At 58.3% G+C, this 25,590-nt stretch overlaps 1 protein-coding gene across 13 annotated transcripts in view; it reads right to left on the reverse strand.

Moving 5' to 3' along the window:
- MAPK8IP3 (mitogen-activated protein kinase 8 interacting protein 3) overlaps nt 1-25,590 on the reverse strand; it is a 48,037-nt gene that overhangs the window by 17,520 nt on the left and 4,927 nt on the right. For 7 of the 13 annotated variants that reach the window (XM_047838314.1, XM_047838318.1, XM_047838317.1 and 4 more), the window contains exons 2-8: nt 14,402-14,522; nt 13,064-13,134; nt 12,742-12,833; nt 6,253-6,397; nt 2,487-2,733; nt 1,784-1,886; nt 1,467-1,585 (exon numbers count right to left, since the gene is read on the reverse strand). In XM_047838314.1, the coding sequence (XP_047694270.1) occupies nt 1,467-1,585; nt 1,784-1,886; nt 2,487-2,733; nt 6,253-6,397; nt 12,742-12,833; nt 13,064-13,134; nt 14,402-14,522 (898 nt within the window). The other 6 variants (XM_047838313.1, XM_047838311.1, XM_047838321.1 and 3 more) reach the window with 4 other exon arrangements.

A 25,590-nucleotide genomic window follows, 5' to 3' on the forward strand; every position in this document is an offset into this window, starting at 1 on the left:
AGGTGTCAGAATATTGAAAATGATTTCCTCTAAGTACCTTTTTTCTATATGTTAACAGTTTCTGTTATTTTTTTAAGTAGGCTTCACCGCAGGCGGCTGTGCTCCCGGGGGGCCTCTGCGGCCCGAGCGAGACAACCAGCAGGGCCGGAGCTAAGAGAGTGAGGCTGTGCAGATGGAAACCACCAGCTGGTGGCCCTCCCTCGTGGGCTCCAGCCGGGCCACGTCTGCAGCCGGAAGCCCGGCCATCCACCGAAGACACTGCCGTCCGCACAGGGGAGCTGAGCCCGAGGCAGACACACTCTACAAATGTCCTCAAGTCCCTGATGGCCAAAGGTCACCAGTGCAGAGGGACATTGGTGGGAAGTAGAACTCTTCGACGCAAGGGGCGCCTGGGCGGCTCAGTCGGTTGAGCGTCCGGCTCCTGTTTTCAGCTCAGGTCATGATCTCGTGGGTTCGTGGGTTCGAGCCCCTTCGTCAGACTCTTGGCTGACAGTGCAGAGGCTGCTTAGGATTCTCTGTCTCTGCCTCTCTCTCTGCCCCTCTCCCGCTCTCTCTCTCTCAAAATAAATAAACATTAAAAAACAAAACAAACCTCATCCACGTGAGGCAGCTCCACCTCCTTGGGCAGCACGTGACCAAACCCGGGCCACAGGGCCTGCAGGCGGCCTCACGGATTTCTGGGCTGAAGTGGCACCGCCGACTGGCTGCCCCTCCTAAGCCACGAGAGCTGGGGGTACCATCCCTCCACAGAAGCCAGCGTGGGGAGGAGAGGACAAGCCAGAGCCACAGATCCCCCACAATATGGTCACCCTCTGCCCCGGAAGCTGCCTTGCTGGGAGGAAGGGACCGAGAGCTCTGGTCCTGCAGCAGGCCTTCAGGGGACGAGGTCAGCAGGGGCAGGAGCTGGCGGGGGGGGGGGGGGGGGGGCGGGGGGGGGGGTGAGGCGTGCCACTGCAAGGATCCGATTTCCCACCTGGCCCCGGACCCCGAGGGCAGTGCTCGGCTGCATACATGGCCTCTACGTGCCTGACGCCCACCCCAGGACAGGAAGGAGGCCCCGGAGGGAGTCCACATGGGGAACTGTCTCTGCACCCATTTCTGACCCAGGTGCAGGGAGCTCTGGAGGCGACCACGGTGCCGAGAGCTTGCAGTTGGGCACCGACCCTGTCTGGGCATTTTCTGCGAGGAGCACAATTGCTAAAAAGTGCACCGCCTAGGCACGGGCACGGTTTTCAGGGTGATGGAACGCTCTAAAATTAGGCAGTAACACAGCTCTGTGAGCACCCTGAAACCCACTGAACTTTATACTTTAAGGGGATACCTTTTATGGAATGTGAAATATATCTCGACAAAACTGTGAAAAGAAACCCCTAGGTTGCAGCTGACAAAGACTTTGCTTTCATTACGAACAAAAGCAACGGCAGCAAGCCCGAGGCCCTGAGGTCACGGGGGTGGCCTGAGTTTACCTAGCAGGTCCGCTCCTTCATCCACGTCCCCGATGACCTCCGACCCCGCGGTCGACAGTTCGTGGTACAGGGAGTCAGTGTTGATGCCAAAAGCCTTGTTCACGATCCCCTGGGTTGGGCTGTGAGGACATGTGGCCGGGGGAGGGCAGGGTGAGTGGGCAGCGTTCTGGGCTGCAGGCGGGGGCTCTCCAACACCCTCCAAGGGGCCGCTCAATGCCAGCGCTGCCTGTGCAAGAGGCTGCAGGGGGCACCTTCGCCAAAGGCCCCACCTCCACAGTGAACACTGAGCCCACCCGGCCCCCGGGCTCAGTGAGTACCTGTTGCCCGTGCGATCGAGACGGGGCTCCCGACTCATGTCCAGCTCCGGGGTGGAGTCGATGATGTCTTGAACATCAGACCACTCGTCACTGCTGCCCATGCCTGAGGGGTGGGGGGGACACACAGGAACCCCAGGGTTAGGGGGGGCACCTGCCCTCTGGTCCCGTATCTGGAGACCCCACACTAGACCTCCGCCAGGCAGGGACCGTCAGGAAAGGGCTTCCTCCTCGCCGGTGGCCACGTGGGGCCCCTTCATCAGAACCGGGTCTCCTTTTCATGACCTCCAACGACCAGACCCAAAGCCCTGTCTCTCCTCCTGTCCCTCCTCTAGTGAGTGCGTCTGCTGGGTGATGGCAGTGTACCGTCAGAAGCCGGGTTGCCCCCTGAGTCCACGCGCTGAAGCCACAGCCCCCGGAACCCCTGCATGTGACTGCATCTGGAGATGGGGACTCTGAAGAGGTGAAGGCCACACGGGCAGGCCCTGGTCTCATCTGACCGTGTCCTAAGAGGAAGGGACGACCCCACGAGGACACTGCCACCCTGATCGCTCACTTCTGGCTCTGTGGCCGGGGAGCCCACGAATGTCTGCGCTGTCTGTGCTGGCACCCGAGCTAAAAGCGGTAGCTGGAAGGGACGGCAGGATAGCAGGGGGGGGGGGGGGGGGGGGGGTGCCGCCCGGGAGCACGCGGGCGGCCGAGGCACCTATGCTGACGTTCCGCATCTCCTGTGTGACCTGGACCTCCATGTTGCGGCTGTTCCGCTTCTCCCGAGCCCGCTTGCTGCTCTTTGTGCTGGCGCCGTAGTCCCCCAGCGGCTGCAGGCTCTCGTTGAGCGGCGTCACCGCCGCCGAGGGCACGGAGGACGTGGGCGTGTTGGACTTGGTGCCCGTGGTGCTGGGCGTGGCAGCCGCGGAAGACTGGCCCGACTCGGACATCTCGTCCTGTGGACACTAGGGCCAAACACAGGGAAGGGAGAAGCTCGTCATGTGGGCCACCACGCCCCCAGGCTCTGGGTACGGCCGGGCACGCGGTGCAGGGCCAGCAGGGGCCTTGGCCACCTCCACGGGGCCCCCGTGCTGGGCTCCCTCGGCCACGGTCAAACGGCGCTCTGTGCCGGGACCGGGAGGGACAGGAGACTCCTGCTCTCCTGTCGGGCCAGCTCCTCGGGCCCGGTCCCTTCGTTCACCCAGCCACTCCTCCCACTTTGCAGAGGCTGCTGCCACCTTATTTAAATGCTGCACATCGGGGCTTTTAGCCTACACGCTCCCGGGAACAGCCCGCCGATGCCGCGTGTGATGGACATGAAGCTAGGTGAACATGACAAGCAACCCTTTGCAGCCAGCGGGGTGGGGGTCGGAAACAAGGTGCGCCTCAGGGCGGGGCGGAGGGCTCTACGGGGCCTGGGAGGAGGCTGAGCATGCCTTCGGATCAAGCTACGGGTGCTGCGGCCGGCCAGCCCCGTCTCCCGCCTCCCGCCTCCCGCCTCCCGCCCCCCACTCCATCTCCCGCTCCCAGTGCTGGCCGCAGCCAGGGGCTGGGAGGGGCACAGACCTCCCAAACGAATGCACGAGACTAGAGGGAATGTGGAATTCTCAGCCCCCACGGCTCAAGCACCTACACGTCCACACAAATGCCAACAAACTGTGACTCTTCTTCCACGGAACGGGTCACCCTCAAAACATTCCCGGGGCGGACAGAGACCGACCATTAAAATGCGCCCTTGGCCGCTGACAGTGAGAGCCTCCTGCCGCGAACACGCTCTACTTGAGGAAGTACGGCGCAGGAAACCAGCCCGCTCCTCTCCCGGTCTTTCCTCCTGAAGCTCCTGACAAGATCCATAACCTGGCCCCACGCGGCTACGAACACCGACAACCGTGACTCACCCCCAACCCAGTCCTCGGTGGGCACGCCAGAACCTGCCGGCAGCACCCCCAGGCCCTATCACCACCCTCTTGCGGGGCCCAGCTCCCGGTGCACACCCCAGTCGCCAGCGCCAGTGGCTCACACGATTTCTCCAGAAGGGGTGCTTCTGGGGGCGCTGAGGGGAAGAAGCTGACGGCAGGGGTGCATGGCCTTCTCCGTAAAGCTGGACACACGCTGGGACCCGCTCACACCCGCCTTCAACTAGGAAGGCCTGACCAGGCTCCCGTGGCTGCCTCTAGGTGACCGGGAGGCAGAGCTGGTTGGGGACCTCTGAGACCTGCCTTTTCCTGACCCGCGTGGTCAGTGTCAGGCCAGGGCCTGGGGTGGTGACCTCCAGCTTCATCTAACAGGCTGCGGGGATGCGTGTGCCTGGAATCCAAATCGACACCCTCCTCGACCCGGCGGCCAGGTCCGCGGGGATGTGTGTTGATGTGTGGGAACACCCATGGCTCTCACAACTGGGGACGGGTAGGTGCTCCTGGGGTCCAGTGGGTGGAGGCGGGGGTCCGCTCACTATCCTGCAGGCCACAGGACGGCCCCCACAGCCAAGAACAACGGGCCCGGATTATTAATGTGCTGAGGCCACAGGCCCCGCGTGACAGGTCCTGTCTCCCTGGGGGCACCCCGTCCAAGCATTTTCTATTTGGGTTCCAGTGCCTAAGGCCGATTTGAGAAGGAAAAATCCTCTTTGTGACACGAGGCACACTGACAGCCTCTGTGATGGAGCTGCCCCAGTGGTCTGTCCACCCCACACGACACAGGCTCCCAGGCCTCCCGCGGGCAGGGGCCCTCTGCTGCACGGAGCCCCGGGCCAGCACTCAAGAGACGGCCGCAGGGGACCCGAGGCACGGGGAAGTCCGAGAGGGCCGAGGGAGGCCGGCATTCGAGTCCACACCTCTCCGGACCACACGTTTTCTGGGCCGCCTCCTCAACGGCCACGTCCGGTGGCCTGTCTGTGCCCCGCCAGCTGGTGTCTGCGGGTCTGCAGTGGGCCTCCTCGCCCCCAAAGTCACCGAGGGGAACCGTGCGGCGCAGCCAGGCCTCCCCCAGCCCCTGGCTCTCCCTGAGCCTACAGGCCGCCGCCTACCCGCAGGACGCTCCCCTGGCCACCACTTACCTAACGGCAAACCTCTCAACCTCCTAAACCATCAACGTGTGGCAGTGACCTCCAAATGCAAAGAACCCAAACTCTTAGCGGTCATTCCTCACCATGAGTAGCCACAACTGTTTGGTTAAAACACTGAAAATACAGCACATAAAAACAAAAAACAGAACAAAAAAACAACAAAAAAAATTAAGAAATTAGAAAGACCTTAAAACCTAGAACACAAAATAAAAAGAACTTAAATATAATTAAAAAAAGGCAAATAAAACACATATACGAACTGAAACAGAAAACACGGTGATAAAGAGTAAAGCTACTTTGGACGTCGCAGCGGCAGGAAGAGACGCAGGAAGAAAGCTGGTGGGGGTGCGGGCAAGAGGCGGGGCTCAGCGGCCCCGCAACCCCCGCGGTCACCTCCCCCGGCCGCCCCGCATGAGCCGTCACCTCCAGTGGCATAGCCAGGCTCTGCCGGGGGGGCGCACCTGGCCCCCCAGGCCCCTGCCCTTCTGCCCACCCCCTACACGGGCAGGTCCATTAACAGGTGGGCCGGCACCCAGGTCAAAGGTCGCAGAGACATGCTCAGTGTCTGCAGCAAAAGCGAAAGCGAGTGGGGTCACTTGGTGACAGAACGGGCAGCTTGCAGCCACCTCCAGCAGTCAAGCTGGACACCCAGGGACGAATGGACAGTCAGCCACAAGCTGCGGCAGGGAGAAGCTCCACAAGTTCAGGCCCCACAACCGCCAGCCCGCCCCAGTCCAGAGGCCCAGGGGCTTGGCCTTCCACAGGCACCTCCAACAGCCTCTGCAGGAAGGGCACCAGGCCTGGGTCGCCTCCTCCAGCCCTGGGGGTGCCATACTTACCTGGCGATGGGGCCACAGCCTGTCTGGTGAAGGCAGGCTGAGCTCACAGACCGAAACCGGCAGCACGTGACCAGGGGCCCTGAATGAGTCCCTGCCCCTGGCTTTCTCGGGGACCCCGCTGAGGCGTGCACTCCCCAGATAAGTGCACACACCCAGGACAGCCATCTCCCCAGACTCGGAGACCCAGAAGTCAGGAGCAAAGTAAGGACAGTCTAGAGGAGAAGACGCCGACCCCTCACCCTGGACTTTCCCGCAACTGGCGGGCAAACCTCAGATGCTAAGAGGACGGCACGTTCTGGGCCGGTGTCCAGTCTGGCCACGGGGCTCATGGGCGAGTTGAGGAACAGACGTGCTTGTGCCCCCAAACAAAGGGTCAGCTCAGCCCTGGCCTGAGGCCCACGCCCCCAGAGCAGTCCTTCTCTCCGGCTCGGACGCCCCTCCGCGAGAGGCCCTGCGAACCCAGGGGCAGCTGCAAAGGGTTGGCCGCAAAGACAGCTTCCTGAATGAGCATGGGACGATGAGGGGACGGGACGGGGGAGAGGAGGCGGGGGGACCCTCACTCCAAGGCACGGCTACAAAACCTGGTAGCTGGAGCTCAACTGCAGCTGGCCGAGGTCACTCAGGTGCCAGTGGTCCCCCGCAGGCACGAGCTTGCCCCCCATCTGTGCACGTACCATGCCGTCGGCCAGGGGGAAGACGTTCAGAGAGGTGGGGCGTTCCTTCCTGCTGAAACGTGAGGGAGAGAGGAAGGAAGCACACGTCAGAGGTGGCTCACCACTCGAGAACGGGACTCGCTCTGGACACTCAGGGGCCTGCTCTGAGGGAGCGGGGTCCTGGGTGGGGGCACAGGGGCCGCCTGCCCCGAGCTCCTCTGGAACCAAACACGGTCCCATGTTCAGGGGAACCTGGGCTGTCCTGCGGGCCTGTGTGATACTTCCTTGTTTCACCGTGACTCACGTTTGGTGATTTCGGTCTTACACCCGCTATGTGCACTAAGAAGTCCCATGGGGGAGCCAGCAGCAGGCCCCCTGGCAACGTGGCCGCACAGAGCGCTCCCGGGGGGAGACTTTACGATGGCGGTCTTTCCTATAGGTGGCGCAGCGTGCCTGCTTGTTGCTGTCGGCCCTGCGTCTGTGTCCTGGGGCCAGACAGAAGGGATCGGATGGACCTCTTCGCTCTGTACTTCGCTCCCTGTCCCCCAACCCGCTCCAATGTTCCTTCACGAGACCTCACTGCAAAACGTCAGAACCGACGTGTGCAGAGTGAAGAGGGGCTCCGTCCTCCTGTTGGGTGTCGGTGTCCTTTACAGCCAGAGGGGGCCCCTTTCTCCCACTCCACGCAGTTCTTCCTGGTCATCATGGAGCAAAGACCCCAGAGGGGAGTTCTTTTGAAGGTGTGCCAGGAGACAGGGATGAAGCCAGGATGAAGCCCAAAGCTGCCTGCCAAGTTCAGTCCCCAGGGGACGTTCCATCGGGGGCTTCTGATTGGATCCTGGGTGGCACACAGCCCAGGCCGGCCCATGCATGCCCTGCCCCGGGGCAGACACACCACACCCGGGAGAAGGTGGTCCGCTCAATAGCCCGTGCTGCCCAGAGCTGTTCGGGCCAAGAATTAAAGCCCCTGCACCACAGCATCTCACGCTTGCAGCCTGACCCCCAGAGAGTGTGGTGGGAGGAGTGGCGGGGGGCTTCTGCAGAGTTCCCCAACGGCAGGGTCCAGAGGCTGGACTGTTCTGGAGAGAGAAGACAGGCAGCTTCCTGCGGTGCTTGGAGGGTGCAGGTGACAGAGAGGAGATGTGAGGCCGTCACCCCTGATGTGAACTTGCTGCAGCCGGGCAGGGGCTTCGTGAGGCCTGGCCCTGGGAAGGGGAGGGGAGGCGCTCTCTGGCCGTGGCCAGGATGAAGGAGAAAAACACGGGGTCTGAGTTGGAGTCCTGCTTCGTCCCCTTTGAGGCCGGCTCGTGTGTCCTATTCAGCAAGACACTGCCTCCCCTGGACCCGCTGAGACCTGGCTGTGCCGTCCCAGAGTCCGTCTGTGGCAGGGACAGAACCAGAGGAGTGGAGTGCTCCCGGGGGCTGCACCCTTCACGGCCTCTCAGGAAGCTGGTTTCCCGTGGACGACCTTAGGGGCCTCATGCAGCCCTCGTCACCCGTGACAGAGGACGCGTTCTCAGGCGTGTCTCAGCTGCTCACGTGAGAGCTAGAGACTCAGATCTTAAGAAAGACATCAGGTTAGCAAGCTCTGAGCCTGCAGGTCCATCAAAACCTCAGCAAGCCTGAGGCTCAGCCGGTGCTCAGGCTGCCTCCTGCCAGCAGCCCGTCACCCCCCCCTGCCACGCCCAGGTGTCTGGGAAGGCAGTGGCCGCCACACGGTCAACACATCCCCAGAGGAGGGGCCTGGTCTCAGGCCACAGCGGCCAGGCTCCCAGGAATGCCCATCGCCTGCTCTTCCCCCTTGGGCCCCCAGGGCCAACGTGGGGATCCCTCTCCTCAGGCCTGGCTCCACCTCCGGAGAGATGCAGAGTGGGTCCCTGGGCCCCAGGTGGAGGGCAGCGTGTAAGCATCCCGCCTCGGAGGACACGTGTCCCCCACTTCCATGGCTCTGTGCATAGACGTGCCTCGTGAGCAGTCAGGCTGCTCTCTTGCAATGGCATCCTCCCTGGGGACCCAACATCATCTCCTCTCTCTGCTCCTCACACAGCCACGGGCAGCCGGGTCCACAGTCCCCTGGGCAGTTGCTGGGCACTGCCCACCTGTGGCCCAGACCTGTCCAAAGCTTGGCCACTTCAGAAGCCGCAGCCCTAGGGAGTCACACCGCCTGCAGAGGTCAAGCTGCCCGCAAGGGTCACAGTCACACAGCGGGCTCTGGGCCCAGAATTGGGAGCGACTGTGAGTCCAGGACCGTGTGACACCAGAGCACAGGGTCTCCAGCCCTGCCCGGCCGGGTCCAGCGCGGCGGACCCAAGGTCTGATCTGAGAACAAGGTGGATGCTTGCCGGGCAGGGCCCCTGCACCACCACCTAGTCTGGGGCTGGCTCGGGAACCCGGGCCCAGCCCACTGCCTCCTCTCCATGGCCTCCGAGCGCCACATCCAGACTCCATGATCGGTAACACTGCTGCGAAGAGCAGGGCGAGGACCAGCCCTGCACCTGTAATTAAGAACCGATGGCCGGACCGACTCTCCCGAACCCCAGGGCACCCCGAGCGCTCCGCGCAACAGCGCAGACGCTGCCCCAGGCTTTACCTTTTCCTCCACGACTGGCGAGGACTGCAGGGCAGCGACAGACAAGGGCCAGCACACAGCGGCAACAGCACAGAGGGCGAGACGAGAAGACAGTATTAGAGGGCAGAGGTCAGGAGCTCAGGTCACATGTGCTCACACGGAGGGTGAGTGTGCGGTGCGGGCCAACGGCCAGGCACCCCACTCTGGACTTCCCTCCACAGGAACAGACACGTGGAAACACGCAGACATCTGCACGCGACAGACACACAACACAGACACATGACCCTCTCCGCTTCACCGAGAGGCCCCCAAGTGGGGCCTGTGCAGGCAAACAGGTTGCACACAGACTCTGCGCAGGGAGGAGGGCGGGTGCCGTCTGACACACGTGGGCACGTGGGGATGGAGCACGCGCCACACATACCCTAACCCACGTCTCTAAAGACACACAGACTAAGAAGACCAAGCCAGGACTGAAGAAAACGCCGGAGTAGGTTTTGCAGCGATCGATGGCTCCCAGCACCGGTAGCCTCCAGGAGGGGCCAGAGAGACTGAACTTGGAAGCTGGGGCAGACGTACATCTGTCCCCAAAGAGCTGCGGCAGGAGAGGGACACCCTGGAGAAGCAGGTCAGGATGGTGGGGGGGGAGGGGCCTCCCCGGGCCCCCAGGTGCAGTAGTGCAGCAAGAGAAGGCTCATGCTTCCTGTTTCCACCTGCACTCCCTCTGGGAACGTGGGGTAGAGGCTGTTCACCCGGAAACAGTCCTGAGCAGTCAGACACGCACAGTGCACCCTCAGAGAGTGTGGGCTGCGGGCACGCGATGCAGGAGAGGTGGCCGGTTTCGCGGGCTGCTGAGGAAGTTCAACGCCGAGGGGCCGGCTAGCAGGGCGATAGCGGCCGTGCAGACCCACAGCAACCCCCTCCACCCCCCACCCAGACAAGGGCCGCTCCGGCCATCACCAGGCAGGAGCACCTTCCTCTTCGTGGCCAGAGGGACCCGGCAGAGGCCGACCATATCCAAGGAGGTCTCGGCTGACAGCTCCGGTGCATTCTTCCTGCGAGTAGGACTCTCTCACACGGGTGGGGCTCTGGCTCAGGAAGGTCTGTTAACGGACTGCTGACGGCCTAGAGACCATGGTGACTACATACCCCTCGACCGTGGGGTTCCCTTCTAGTAGGATCAAATCAGGGAGAAGAGGCTCGGCGGATATCCGCACCAGAGCCCCTCCCTCTCCTGGACAGCCGTCAGGTCCGTGTTACAAAAGAAGGGGCTCCTGTGGGCTCTTGCCAGAGTCCCCCCCTCCCCCCCCCCCCCCACCGAGGGCGGTATGGTCTACACCAACAGGAGGTGGACTGTCAGCTGAACGGAAGACACCCGTTCCTTGCTGAACAGGTTGTGGGGCTGCTTATGACCATCCTGGCGCCCGGAGGGAGGAGAGCGCACAGAGCTTCCACAAACGGCCGTGGGGCCTCGGAGGGGACCCTAGACGGGACCCTGTGAGCCGGCCCCTCTCGAGTTTGAGTCTTGACCAGCAGAAGGGTGGCACCTGCAACGGGCTGGACCCCAGCTCCGACACCAGGGAGGCTGGAGGGCCTGGTGCCGTGCTCCGTCCAGACTGGCTCAGGGTCGAGGGAGCCACAAGACACGCGGGAGAGCAGGTTCCCAGACCAGGTCCTGCGTCCGGCGCACATGGAGACATCCACGGAAAGCAACCCCATCCTGCAACCGTGGGGCCTCTTCCACATCCAGGAAGAAACTGAGGCCTGACCCGGCCCCCGGTGACGGCCAGGATGTTCGGTGCCCGGCTTTGTAACTTGCGCAGCTTCTGCTTTTGGCTGAGCCTGCGTCATCCTGAGGTTCTGTGCATCCCTGGGGCCCAGCGTGCTGACCCCTCGTAGAACCCTGCACGCTCATGGCCTCCAAGTCCTGAATTCAGAAGTCACACCTTCCCGGTTTCTGGGAAAACTGGGCCCTTCTCCCTGGGCTCTCTCCTTTGTGACCTTTGAGGTGCTCCTGTCCTAAAGGAGGCTGGCAGGGAAACAGCCTGAAGGTTCTGGAATGCTGCAGCTCTCAGGAACTGGCCACGAGCCCAGCGCTCATCAGAGATGCCCAAACCGCCCAGCTGCTTCAGCCCCAGCCCAGACTGCCCTGACCAACTCCCCACAGAAAACAACACAAAGACCCCTGCCCCAGGTTAGCATTCAAGTGCCGCTGCTCAGAAATCTTCCCGGCACCTCTGAGTGCAGGAGTGAGGACCTCACAGTGCACTCAAGAGAAAATCTCAGCCGTGAACCAGTAGCTTGCGAGATCGCTATATCCCACCTTCAGACATCTGTGACCCAGAAACGATACCTACAGAGTTCTGTCACTCAAACCGTTCGGTCCGTATGCCCTCACTACCTGGTGCTGACTCAGCTAATGAACAGCACAGCGTGTGACACCTCCCTGGGGCGTGAGAATTCACTGCAGAAAAGCGTCCTCAAGGGCCGGCGCCCCCGCTCCCCGCGAGAAGCAGGGGGGCTGTGAAAAACAGGCTGACTGTCCCTGCACCTCCTTTCCTAGGCCCTGCTAGGCCTTCTTCACATGCGTACTCAGTGTTTCTGTTTTCAAGTCAGACGCCTCTAGCACAGGATACAACAGCTCTGCCCGCTGGTAAAGACCGTGGTCGGCAACGGTCACAGCGGCAGGGCCTGAGCCCTCCCGTCTGCGGCGTGACCCATCGAAGAGGCGGGCACGGAGAAAGCTTTCGCAGCCAGCAAGGGCTTCATGCAATGTGACCATGACTTGAGGCCTTGGCCTGCAGGAATGACGGGCCACTGCTGGAAATGGACCCATCACCAAGCTCGATCTGGGGGACCTGGCATTCCAACCTCCGGCCCCTCCTCTGACCTACTAGAGACTTGGGACTTCTGTCCCGGCCCACCCGGCCCAGGTCCGTAACCTGGGTCTCCCCAGGCCAACTCCCTCAAGTTGCCGACACCCTCGAGAAGTTCGCTGACAGTCCGCTCCTTTGGGCCTTATCCCGACTGAAGGGCACAGAGTGGGGAGAAAGCAGCTGGCCTCGGCAGGCCTCTCTCCACCCCCCAAATAAAACCAGCGGAGCTCCTGGACTCAGACCAGCGAGGGCCTCTGGATCTGCTGGTGCCACCCTGGCCTGCAGTAAGAATGTGGCTCCACGCGGCGGTCACCAGGCTGTCTAGGCCTCTTCCCCACCCATGCATCAGTGCTCGTGATTCGAGGTAGTTAAGGCCCACAGTCACGGAGACCTGGGTTAGCGAATGAGACACACACGCCTCACAGAGATCAGAACCTTCGTTCCTGACTCCTCCTGGGAGATTCCACTTGCTATGTTTTACAAAGGAGAAAATGGGGTGTGGAAGAGGCTGCTCCAGGACACGGGCCAGAGCTGGGCTTCCAACGTCCCTGAGCGGCCCTGGTCCGGGCGTCCCACACAACACTGTACCGCCCCACCCGCCTCCACACTCTGGGCGTCTCTGCACCTGTCTGTGCGTGACCCCAGAAACCCCACGAGTGTCGATGGGAGGCCACAGGCAAGTTTTAGTGAGTAGGTGGGTCCAGAAACAAGGCCCTGAGATGATCAGGAACGGCCACCCCATTATCCCAGGGCCTTTGTAATCGCACATGGCCAGCAGGAGGGCCACCCCGTTCCCCCGGACCGGCTCGGGCGCCAGGGGCACAGGCGGGGCACGTTCCTGCTCCAGCCACGCACCCCGGCCAGGAACCCGAGTCAGGGAGAAGCAGCTCTCCAGAGCGCCCTCTGCCCTCCCGGCCCAGGCACCTCGGGGATGAGGGAACCAGAGAGCCTGCCACCTCCAGCTTCCCGCCTTACCTCCTCCCGGGCAGGCTGCCCTCGGTTTGGCTGTTTCCCCCAACCTGCTGCATCTTGGACCTCTCGATATGTTCTACGTAGGTCTGGATCATCTGTGGAGGAGGAGGCTGCCATGTGAGTCATTCCCACTGACCCCGGCCCCTCTCCCCTCCTCTAACTGTGGTACTTTCCAGGCCCGCTGTGCTCTGACAGCAGTAAAAACGATGCTCGCGAAAGGGAGTCTGGCCAGCACGTGGCTAACCGCTTTCTGGCGGGGGCAGGAGAAACCGGAAGTAAAGGCCAGAAGCCTCGCACGGCTGCTGGGCCGCGGGCGGGCACCCACCTCGGTGTGTCGCTGGTGCAGGGCGTTGTACTCCTTCTTCATCTCGGACTCTCTCTCCTCCAAGCGGGAAACTAGAAACACAGCCGCCGCGTGTCAACGGCACAACCCGCATCTCCACGCCCCCTCACTTCCCCTCCGGGCTCGGCACGTGGGCAGAGGGTCCCAGGACAAACTGACGCCTGGTGCAGAGGGCCACCCTCAGGAGAGAACGCCGGGGCCGCCAGAAGGCAGGTCCTGGCTGGTCTGGGCGGCACCTGGTGTGCTCAGTCCTGCCACGAGGAGAACCAGGGTGCCTGAAGCTCGGCCACGGGCGACTGGCTGCGTCTGAGCTGGCCGGCGGCCCCCGAGACGGAGTCAGGTGCAGACAGGACTCCAGCAAGTGGCTTGTGCGAGGGGGCAGAGTTCATACGTGAGTAGCCTCCGTGCCGAGGCAAAGAGCAGAAGACATCTGAACTGTGGGACGGGACACACAAGTGTCCCTTACACATACCGAAGGCTGCAAAGACCACGCCGTGACCTGCCACCTCCGGGCACGGGGGTTCCCCCTGAGTTGACAATCCCTGCCCCTCAGCAAGGGCCTACTCTGGCCGCGAAATGCAGGGAAGGCACCCGAGTGCCCCAGAGGCCTGCTGGGGAGCTCACGAGACAGCCAGGCACCCTGCACCTGTGCCCCACCGAGCAAGCGTGCGGCCAGGACACCTTCCGCCTGTGGCCCTCTGTTCAAACTTCAGCTGTGTCCTTTCTCCGTCACGAAAACTTCTACTCATGGGTCACCATAACGTTGACTTTTAAACAAAGACTTGTGAAAACCGAAACAATGCTTCTTATAACAACCCTCATCCAAAAGCACTCCATTGCCCCTGTGTGCAGGGGACACAGTGATCCTGCAGGCCCCCGGCCAGCCCGGCACCCCCAGGCAGGGCCACGCCGGCGGGCTCCCTCAGCAGGCCTGGCCTCCCGACCACCCAACACCGGCGTCCCCTCGGTGCCACGCAGACAGGGGCCCGCACCGCACGGGAGCTGTAACCCAAGGGGTCACACGGGATGGCGCGCCGGCCCAGTCTGGCTCGGACTGCAGCCTGAAGCCAAAACGCTTTGTCATCAAAGGAGCCTCGTTTACTTATTTCCACAAGGAATCGGAGGCTGATTACGGGAAATGCGTGGCAGCGTAAAGAGGTAAGACAAAGGGTAGGGCGAGTGACAGTGCGGGTAGAATATGGCTTCCCGGGCTCCTTCGCTCTCCTTTCATCAAAGGCTCTCAACATCCTTCCCAGCTGGGGTCAGCCTGGGAACAACAGACACATTCAAATGCCGGTCCCCCTCTGGCGGGCCACTTACTCTGATCCGCGTAGTTCTTGGCCTTCAGTTCCAGCTGGCGGGTCTGAAACTCATAATGTTCCACCTGGATTTGCAGCTCCTTCTTCTCCTGTTCCAGGGCATCTTCAAACTCGATGAATTTCTACACGCGGGAGGAGAAAGAGAGCAGGCGTGTGGTGAATGCGGGATGCCAGGCGACAGCAGCCTCTCACAGAGGGGTCAAAGGCTTCCGGGACCGACATTCACAGGCTCCCGAGGCCACACGGCCTGTCACCCTCAGGCAGCAAACCCCGACACACGGGGGCCCCTGAGGAGGGGCCAGAGTTTCCCAAGAAACCTTCGGTGTGCGTGGGGGGCTCCGTCGGTTAAGCATCAGACTCTTGATCTCCACTCAGGTCATGGTCTCGCGGTTGATGAGTCTGAGCCCTGTGTCCGGCTCTGCACTGATGACAGAGGCTGCTTGGGGTTCTCTCTCTCGTCTCTGTCCCTACCCCGCTTGTGCTCTTTCTCCCTCTCTCAAAATAATAAATACCCTTATTAAAAAAAAAAGGGGGGGGGCTCACGCCCGGTTTAATGTTCTGCTGTTGCCACCCTGCAATTCCTACTAGTATTTGAACAAGGGACCCCACAGTTCCATTTCCACACTGGGCCCCACAAGTCGGGTACCTGGTCCTTTTGCAACAGAGTGACGTTACGCCTCTCGATACCACAACACACCTAAACGAGGTCAAGTCTACTTGGCTCTTCATCTGTATTCCCATTGCCACTCAGTTCAGGAAGGCATCACTACTGGAATAACCAGCAATGGAGATCGGTCTTGGGAATCTTTCCCTTACATGCTAAGTAGCTAAGCAAAATTACCATCAAATCAAGTGAAAAGAAAGCACTTTGGGGAAAAAAAAAAAAAAAAAAAAAAAAGGACAATTCTTGGGACTCCCGGGTGGCTCAGTCAGTTAAGCGTCTGACTCTTGATTTCCGTTCAGGGCAGGATCTCAGGGTTCACGGGATTGAGCCCCGCATCAGGCTCTGCACTGACAGTGTGGAGCCTGCTTGGGATTCTGTCTCCCTCTCTCTCTACCCCTCCCCTGCTCACACTCTGTCTCTCAAACAAACATCAAAAGCAAATGATTGCTACCAACAATTACATGACACGCAAATTCGTGAAGCGTTCCCTATTTTTGTGTTGTATGGAAACCAATTTGACAATAAATTTCATATTAAAAAAACAAAACATAACAAGCCTAGTAAAAATAAATAAATTACAATTCATTTGAAAAACAAAAAGCGATTTCGTTTGTAGGAAGCAGGAGTATCAGCTACGTTAACACATGAAGAGTTTCTCAGAAGATGGGAATACAGGGGCGCCTGGGTGGCTTCGCCGGTTAGGCGCCCAACTTCAGCTCAGGTCACGATCTCATGGTTCCTGGGTTCGAGCCCTGCGTCGGACTGTGTGTTGGCAGCTCAGAGCCTGGAGCCTGCTTCAGATTCTGTGTCTCCCTCTCTCTCTGCCCCTCCCCAGCTCACATGGTCTCTCTCTCTCAAAAATATACAAACGTTAAAAAAAAAAATTTTTTTTTTAAAGAGATGGGAATATAAAACTGATGGCTGGTTTTGGGTTTCGGGCATCTGGAAGAGTGCCGGAATAACTGCACCCAGGACCCAGTGGCTCAAGGCCTTTGTGTCCCAAGCCGACTTGTCAGTGCCCAGCGGGAGAGGGCGGGAACCCCGGGGGAGGGGCAGACAAGTGCCCCAGGAGCAGGAAAATGCACGCTGATGGCGCAGCTGCGCACAAAATACAAGTCAGTTGTTCTGTGTGCTTGGGACTGAACCAGTGTGTGAAGAATAAACTGTTGTTAACAGACTGATGAGGATATTTTTTAAACTGGGTAATTTTAATTCCCATTACTTAAAAAAAAATTATGTTGGGGCGCCTGGGTGGCTCAGTCGGTTAAGCGTCAGACTTCAGCTCAGGTCACGATCTCGTGTTTGGGGAGTTCGAGCCCCGCGTCGGGCTCTGTGCTGACAGCTCAGAGCCTGGAGCCTGCTTCGTATTCTGTGTCTCCTCCTCTCTCTGCCCCTCCCATGCTCATGCTCTGTCTCTCAAGAATAAATAAACATCAAAAACAATTTTTTTTTTTAAATTATGAAAATAATGAAACGTAGGGGCGCCTGGGTGGCTCAGTCGGTTGAGTGGGCAACTCCTGATTTCGGCTCAAGTTATGAGCCCAGGGTCGTGGGATGGAGCCCCACGCTGGGCTCCATGCTGAGTGTGGAGCCTGCTTGGGATCTTTCTTTCCCTCCGTCCCTCCCTGCTCATGCTCTCTATCCCTCTCTCAATTTAAAAAAAAAAAAAAAAGAGAGAGAGAGGGAAGAATGAAATGTAAACAACATGTGCTTTTGTAGGAAAATCAGGTGAGAGTGTGAAGTAAAAAGAAGGCTATTTTCAAGAAACCACAATTCTACTCTCTGGAGTCGGTTTAAGATTAGGAGGTGTTCTTCCAGATGGGTGTGGGCGTGGGTGCACAGGGCAGACGCGCAATCTCTTGTACGCAGGGTCGCGTGGCCTGATTTACACGGTGGCTTCGGGCAGAGCTTCTTTCTACATCCAGAAACACTCTACCACGTCCGCCGTGAGAAGCGGTGCGTGCAGAGCAGATTCTGTCCCGTGGATTACCCGCTGTTGGGGCTTCCGGGCTGCTCGCACACGCCCGTTATTGGGGTCACCGCCTGCGCAAAGGCACGATGGCTACCTGCTCTCGAAGGCTGTGGTCGCACTCGGCTGACGACCCCTCGGCAGGGTCGCCCAGCTCCGGCTCCCCCGGGGCTAGGGCAGCAGCCCTTCCCAGAGCCCCCCGCTGCCTCGGCACAGAGCTTAACCAGAATGCTGCCAGCCGCACGCGTGGGAAAGCGACCGGCCACGATCGTCCCGGCTTTCAGTTCCCTGCTGACTCTGCTAGTGAACATTTTCCACAAACCGACCGGGTACATACTGCACCTCTTCCACGAGCAGCTCGCTACGTCCTGGCCCAGCGTCCTACGACCGTGTCCCCGCTGCTCTCCGTGATCTGCAAGGACTTCTACTGTGCCTGCTCGAGTCTGTCTCACAGGCTACAGACGCGCCCCAGGACGCGGCTGGGTGCGCACACTGTGCAAGTTGACTTAATGGTCTCTCCTGTCCCGTTGCTTTGAAATGCCACCTTTATCACAGGCAAAACCCTAGTAGAGATTTCGGTCTGTCTGTGAGCCAGTACCAGGGGGCTTTCTGAACGTGGACTGTTAACGTTACCCTTCGATACCTGTTCCACACTCATCCTCTCAAGTCCCCTTTCAACGTTTTCTTGGTTATTCCCACTTGCTCATCCTTCTAGAGTGGAGCTTCTTTCTACATCCAGAAACACTCTACCACGTCCGCCGTGATAGAGCACCGTCTGGAGTCACTTCTGTATTTATTTTTGAAGAAGCAGTTTCCCTGTCTCTAAGCACCAGCTCTCTGCACCTCGGGAAGGGGTCCCGGTTTTTGGTGACCAAGTCCTCAGGGCTGGGATCAAGAGAAAAGTCATCGCGAACCCGTCAAAGGCTGTTTGACAGAAGACGGAAAATTCTCCCTTCCTTTACACCGACCCCACCCGGGGCCAGTGGCACCACTGTGGTTTCACACAAAGAAGGGGCCACGTCGTGACAACCGCCCCGTCTCTATTTCGTCACGTGTTACTTGCACTTGACATGTGGAAACCAGCTAAGGGAATTCCAAACTAAAGACCGTGTCAGAAAGCTGTCCTTCCCAGGTTCTTACGAAGCTCAAGACAGACTTTCTTAAGTGTATCCTAATAGGTGATGATTAAAATTTTTTTTTTTTACATTTTTTTTCAACGTTTATTTATTTTTTGGACAGAGAGAGACAGAGCATGAACGGGCGAGGGGCAGAGAGAGAGGGAGACACAGAATCAGAAACAGGCTCCAGGCTCTGAGCCATCAGCCCAGAGCCCGACGCGGGGCTTGAACTCACGGACTGCGAGCTCGTGACCTGGCTGAAGTCGGACGCTTAACCGACTGCGCCACCCAGGCGCCCAAAATTTTTTAACGTCTATTTTTGAGAGACAGACAGAGAGCAAGCAGGGGAGGGGCAGAGAGAGAGGGAGACAACAGAATCCAAAGCAGGCTCTAGGCTCTAAGGTGTCAGCACAGAGTCTGATGTGTGGCTCGAACCCACGAACCATGAGATCATGACCTGAGCTGAAGTCGGACGCTTAACTGACTGATCCGCCCAGGAGCACCCCCCTCCCACCCCCGATAGGTGATCATTAAAATCAACCTAAGTGCCAGTGCCAGAAAGCTTTGCCATGGAACACAACCACCAACGTGTCTGCAGATTCCCGATGAAGCCAGCCCCAAACCAGACCACAGAAAAAGTCCTCTGACCTTGGCATGTTACGGCTTTCAGCGTCGGGAAGGATGGAGACACTGACCAGGAGCAAGCACCAAATGAAGCTATGAACACGGGCATCCTTAAGGCCAAAGGCAAAGGGCACGCAGGGGGTAGGGACACAGAGCCCACGGTGGGTAAGCAGGGCATCTGTGGTTCTCAGGCTGCGTGGAACCCTGTGCCCAAGGAATGGCCCTACGGGGCGGGAACCGCTCCATCCTTAGGGATGGGTCTCTTCCACCCTCTCGCACCCCTGCTCAAAGGCGTGTGGGCGCTCACGTGGAGCAGCCCCTCGGGTGAGCCCAAGTGACCACCAGCAGATGTGACGACCCCGGCCTAGGGCCCACGCTCTCCACGCTGGCTTCTGGACCGCGGTGTGTGCGGCGGGGAGCCCCTGTTCCTGGGCTCCCTGACATCGGCACCCTACCAGACAGAACTGACTGGGGGCCCCGCAAGGCCTCCGGGTCTGTGACAGCATTACAGACACGACGTGGCATGGACAGCTTGCAAGAAATCCTCCTCTCTTCCCCTCTTGAAGGAATTATTTCAGTGTCATTAAAGTAACTCTGGTTAACAACAGCGCAAGCCCGCCATTCACCCGAAATAGAACACGCAATGGAATCTTCATCAAATATTAGAGCGAACAAATAACGTGGAGGAACAGTGCCTGGCCGAGACGCCATACGGAATCTTTGCGTTTTAGCAGGACACGCTCAGAGCTAGACTCGGGAAGAAGCGCACATCATCTGGACAAGTGAGGGAGAAGGCAGGGGCTCCCTCGCTGGCAGCGAGCTCAAGAGAGAAGCAAGGAGGCTGCCAACCCCAGCTCCCCGGGCACAGGGGTGGGCCACGTGGGGGAGGGGCTGGTAGCAGGACACTGTATCATCTGGGTGAGCAAAGTCACCCCAAATTCAATAGATGGCTTCAAAAAAGCAGAAAATATTAAAAAAAAATTTTTTTTAACGTTTATTTATTTTTGAGACAGAGAGAGACAGAGCATGAACGGGGAGGGTCAGAGAGAGGGAGACACAGAATCTGAAACAGGCTCCAAGCTCTGAGCTGTCCGCACAGAGCCCGACGCGGGGCTCGAACTCACAGACCGCGAGATCATGACCTGAGCCGAAGTCGGCCGCTTAACCGACTGGGCCACCCAGGAGCCCCAGAAAATATTTTTAATTAGATACCACTTAGTTTAGATTTAAGGGAATCAAGATTTTTCAGTGCTGGCAGACAGGGTAGGGTGGAGAATAAGTAAAGTCTGTAAAGAAAATCTTCCAAAATTTTAAAAGTAGGATCTGACGAGGGGCGCCTGGGTGGCTCAGGCAGTTAAGAATCTGACTCTTGATCTCAGCTCAGGTCATGATCTAACGGTCTGTGAGTTCGAGCCCTACTTTGGGCTCTGGGCTGACAGGGTGGAGCCCGCTTGGGATGTTCTCTCTCCCTCTCTCTGTGCCCCTCCCCCACTCACAGGAGCTCACATGCGGGCTTTCTCTCTCAAAATAAATCCACAAGCATTAAAAAAAAAAGAATCTGTGGGGCGCCTGGGTGGCTCAGTCAGTTGAACACCCGACTTCGGCTCGTGTCATGATCTTGCAGTTGACGAGTTCGAGCCCCGCGTCGGGCTCTGTGCTGACAGCTCAGAGCCTGGAGCCTGCTTCTCATTCTGTGTCTCCCTCTCTCTCTGCTTCTCCCCCGCTCATGCTCTGTCTCTCTCTGTCTCAAAAATAAAGATAAACGTTAAAAAAAAAAAAAAGAAAAAAAAAAGAATCTGTTACAAAATAGGATAACTGACAAGAATAAAAATTTGACCGTCAGCATTTGGGCTGTGTGGGTCTGCATGGTACCGAAGACACAAAAACAAAAATCTCCCACCTGAACCCACTCTACACATAGTAGCATCTCAGGCCCAAAGGTGTCCGGAAGGCGTGACTGCAGCAGAGTGAAAACTCGGTGCACGTGCTGACTATACGTACCACGGGTTTGAGTGCATTTGAAGTTAACCATCGGTCTAACCAAGTCTCCTCAAAATATCACGAAGCACAGGATAACGCACAGTGTTAACGGTCACTCTTGTGACAAGTCTTTTGAGCGCCCCAAAGAGCAAGGACCGGCCAACACACAGTTGAGGAAAACGCGTCCTATTCTCAGCATCTAGACATCAAACACCGAAGGCGCACTTCTAAATACCAAGAGACCACACAATTCTCTTTTTCGATTTGTTTTAAGGAGTCTGCCCCCTCTCTCCCATGAACAAAGTGCTGTTTTATTTTATTTTTTTAAATTTTTTTTTCAACGTTTTATTTATTTTTGGGACAGAGAGAGACAGAGCATGAACGGGGGAGGGGCAGAGAGAGAGGGAGACACAGAATCGGAAACAGGCTCCAGGCTCTGAGCCATCAGCCCAGAGCCCGATGCGGGGCTCGAACTCCCGGACCGCGAGATCGTGACCTGGCTGAAGTCGGACGCCTAACCGACTGCGCCACCCAGGCGCCCCCAAAGTGCTGTTTTAAAGTGAAACTAGGGGCGCCTGGGTGGCTCAGTCGGTTAAGCATCCAACTTCAGCTCAGGTCATGATCTCATGGTCTGTGAGTTTGAGCCCTGTGTTGGGCTTTGGGCTGACAGCTCAGAGTCTGGAGCCTGCTTTGGACTCTGGGTCTCCCTCTCTCACTCTCCCTCCCCTGCTTGCGCTGTTTCTCTCTCTCTCTCTCTCTCTCTTTCTCTCTCTCTCTCTCTCTCAAAAAGAAATAAACATTAAAAAAAAGTTAAACTCAACTTTGGTTTTCGAATTTGCTTTCAGGTGAATTTCAAGACACACACTGAAATAACCTGAGCGCGGGCTCTTTCTAACTCAGAACCAGAGAATTTCCTCAGTGTTCCATGGAATGAGGTCATTCATCCCAGTGTGTCCATAAAAGCAAAGGCAAGAAGTAAACCGACCTTTTGTGTCAAATATAAAATTAAAAACACAGCAGAAATCAGTATCCCTAATTCCCAGAACGTAAGAGAGATTATCAGGTAAACACTTTTTATAACATAATCATTAATTCTGGCAACTTCCATAACACAAGGTTATTTTAATGGCAAAGTAAGTTAACATATTCAATCTAATCCTTCCCTCATATGTGTCCTTTAGGGCAGGGTCATACACAGGAAATAATTCAACTCTGGCTGGTTTGTTAGAAGAGAATCCAGGGGCGCCTGGGTGACTCAGTCAATTAAGCATCGGACTCCAGCTCTGGTCACGGTTCTCACAGTTCGTGGGCTGGAGCCCTGAGTCAGGCTCTGTGCTGACAGCTCAGAGCCTGGAGCTTGCTTCGGATTCTGTGTCTCCCTTGCTCTCTACCGCTCCCCTGCTCAAAGTCTCTCTTTCCCTCTCAAAAATAAATAAATAAACATTAAAAGAAAAAAAAAAATGAACCCAACAGAAATCAAAGACCTTGTGTTTTTGCATCAGTCATCATTTAATTCCTTCTGGGGTGGTGCAGGGATAGAGTAGATTTCCGAAAAAAGTCCTCTTTTTTGGACTTTTAGGCAGGCAGGGCAGTAAACAGTTGGGGTGCTGGGCACAGACTGCATGCACAGGGGGAGGCGCCCTTCTCCTGGAGGCTGACACCCCTGTACGGTGATGGCACTCATGAAATGTTTACCGGGCTCCCCCTGGGGCGATGAATCCCTAAGACCTCACACCACAGATGTTCTTTTACAGCTTGCTTTCCAACGGTGTCACCACGTAGACCATGAAACGCAGTGCGGGCAGCGGGGCGGAGCAGCCGGGAAGTTACCCCCAGGTACCGGCCCGCCGAGCCCAGGGGGTGGCCCACAGGGTGAGAGAGGAAAGTGCACTTTTGTATTCTGGTAGGATGCACACCTGTGGGGGGCCAGGCCGTGCAGGAATCCAAGAATCAGGCTGGATTCACAGAAAAAGCAGAAGTTTCTCACATTCATGTCACAGGGACCACTGGTTTAGCATCCGCCTGAACCGAATCCCAACAAATGGGGATGGTTTAATTCACACTGACTTCTAAGGATTGGCAAGACAGGAAAAATATCTTTATTTTTATGTCTCAAAAAAGATTTTTATGGGTGTGTTTACATACCAAGTATTAGCATATACTTTATATGTTAAGTATATGCTTTATGAAACACACACACCAGATACACAAAATACCTGACGTGGGTGTTAACGTGGGACAGAAGGAAGGGAGGATAAAACTAAGAGCCTGACTGTCCCAGCCTGGGACAGATGGCCGAGTCTCTCTCAGGGGTGTGCCCGGCTCCTTGCACGTGCTCGCCTGCCCCGTTCGTACCTGGCCCCTGCTCCTACGAGGCTGAGAGCACGCGTGCCAGGGGCACTCTGTCTGGCCGTTCTGTGGGCACAGGGGGCTGCTGTCTAGAAATGAACACGGCAGGCGTGACAGAGACCCCGAGCCACACGCATGAGCAGGCACCCACGGGCTTCCACAGTGCTGAGGAGGGGGCTGGGAAGGCCGCGGAAGGACCCATGAAGCACCAGGGCATCTGGACAGCGGGCAGAGTTCCTGGGGACGGGAGCCCAGAGACTCTTATGAGACGTGTCGCTTTGAACCTGTCGCTATTGACAATCAGAATCTAAACTTGCCAGCCTTTGCCCCACAAGGCCTCCCGAACAAGGGGTAGTCCTCGGGGACAAGGACCTGTCCCCACCTAACCTGGCATTCCCCAAATCTCCTGGCCGTAAGAGGTGATGACTACGCGGGCTCCAAGTATCTGCTGTCAGCCACCCACTGCTTGTGGCCTCTCCCGGGTTCGGGGTGTCCCCCCAGGACCCCCGCAGGCAGGGGCTCCGGGCTGGCCTGTCCCAAGCTACAGCAGCAGGGCCTTGGGCCGCGGACAAATGCACCTCCCCACTTCACCGGCACGGGCGGGACGGACAACGGGGCCGGCTCAGCAGTAAGGGGAGGGTACGGACAACACCTGCAAGAACCCGGATGAGTCTCAAAGTCATTACACAGAAAGACGCCGGACCAAAAAAAGACCAAAAAACTGCACGATTCTATTTATATAAAGTTCTAGAAAACGCAAACTAATCTACCGTGACGGAAAGCGGATCAGTGGTTCCCTGGGGGTGGGGGACGCAGGGAGAGGCCACTGAGGGGCAGAAGGAAACTTCAGGGATGGTGGCGACCATCGTCACCCTGACCGCAGGGACGGTTTCTGGGTGTGAACAGGTCAACACTCGCCACGCTGCACAAACGCATACAGTGTAGCGCGTTGAAGGGAAGACGCGGCCGGGGTCCCAGATCTCCACCTGGGCCGTGACGCCAGCCACTTTGTGGGCGCTGGGGATTTCTCGACAGGTTCTTCCCAGCCTTTCGAGAATTCCCTCGCCTCCTGCTCTTTCCCAAACAGCTGCCATTCCTTTGTTGTTGCTTGTGCCACAATATTTTGCTTCTGTCTGGTCTCCCGTGTCCAATCCTCCTGCTCTGGGTGCTCTCCTCTTTCGGACCACAATCACTGCCAGCGGCTCCCTTTCTGGCCCGAGGCTGTGTAAGGGGATGCCTCCTGCCTGCCCTGCCTGCCCTGCCTGCCCGGGGCGGGGCCGCTGATGCTGTGGCTGTTTACGGGAATTAAAGTGACATAAAGTAAAAACTCACTTCCCCTGCGGCCCGAGCCACCTGTGCAGTGTCAGTGATGCCATGTGGTCACTGGCTATTGAACCGGACAGCTGCCCCGTAGACTCAGTGGTGGAGGCCTTGCCCTCCGGGAACTAGAAGGACGGTTGGGTGTGGTGTGCACTGAGGCAGAGGAAGGCCGCTTCCCTCACCCTCACGCGCAAGGGCGGGGCCCACTCCCGGGTAGGGTGGGAGGTGTGGGGTGGGCCGACAGGGCCCCTCCCTCTGGTCGGGCACTCATCCATCCAAGCACCCAGCATCTGGATGTGTCCACAAAGCCCCTGTGCCAGACGCTGGGGAGGCAGGGGTGCACGGGGACTGGAAGAGCATGCAGAGGGGCAGCGTGGGGGGAGCAGAGCGTGGTGCAGGGAGCCGGCCAGAGTGAGGTGGGCCTGGCCGGTTCAAGCATGGGGGTGGGGTGTCGTCTCTGTCCCTCTACCCAGAGTAGTCCCGTCCCCACTTTTCACCCCGCATCCTGTGCCCCCACTGCACGGGAACATGGAGCAGCATCTTCCCCCGTACCTTCCCCCCGCCCCAGACCTAATCCCCAGAGCCTGCAGCCGAGCCTGGCACTCAGGGGGCTCTGGTGAACGAGGACACGGGAGGGTGCAGGCCCGGATGGGACGTGTCTTTGGAAAAGTCCCCTCTGGTGGAGGAGGGGTTGGGACAGGGAGAGAGGCTGGCAGGCCAGCGTGACGATGCCGACTGGAACCAGGACCGTGGCAAAGGAGACCAAAAAAGCACGGGAAACCTAAAGTCAGGCCACAAGAATGGCCAGGACTCAGTGAGTGTGGGGCTTGGGAGGTAACGTCCTGACCTTTCCCAGAGCACAGGAAACCCGTGCCCGAAAAGGCACATTGGCCCTGCCGCTGATGGCGCCCCTGGCTGTCTGCTGCAGCTCCGTGTTGGTGCAGTGAACAGGCCATCCCGCCACCGTCACAATGAATGGGACCTGAGAGAGGGCCCTGTCCTGCACTCGTGTGCCTCCGCCCGACACCCATCTTGTACACAGCAAGGATTTCAGGGACCCCAGGAAATGCGTGACGTCACCTCTGGGGGCTCTCTGCTGTCCTGAACCCGGTCACCCGGTCACGTGAAAGCCAAACCGAGGAGCGTCCTGCAAAACCAGGGGCCTG

This window comes from Prionailurus viverrinus, chromosome E3, assembly GCF_022837055.1.
Source record: "Prionailurus viverrinus isolate Anna chromosome E3, UM_Priviv_1.0, whole genome shotgun sequence".
NCBI lineage: Eukaryota > Metazoa > Chordata > Mammalia > Carnivora > Felidae > Prionailurus > Prionailurus viverrinus.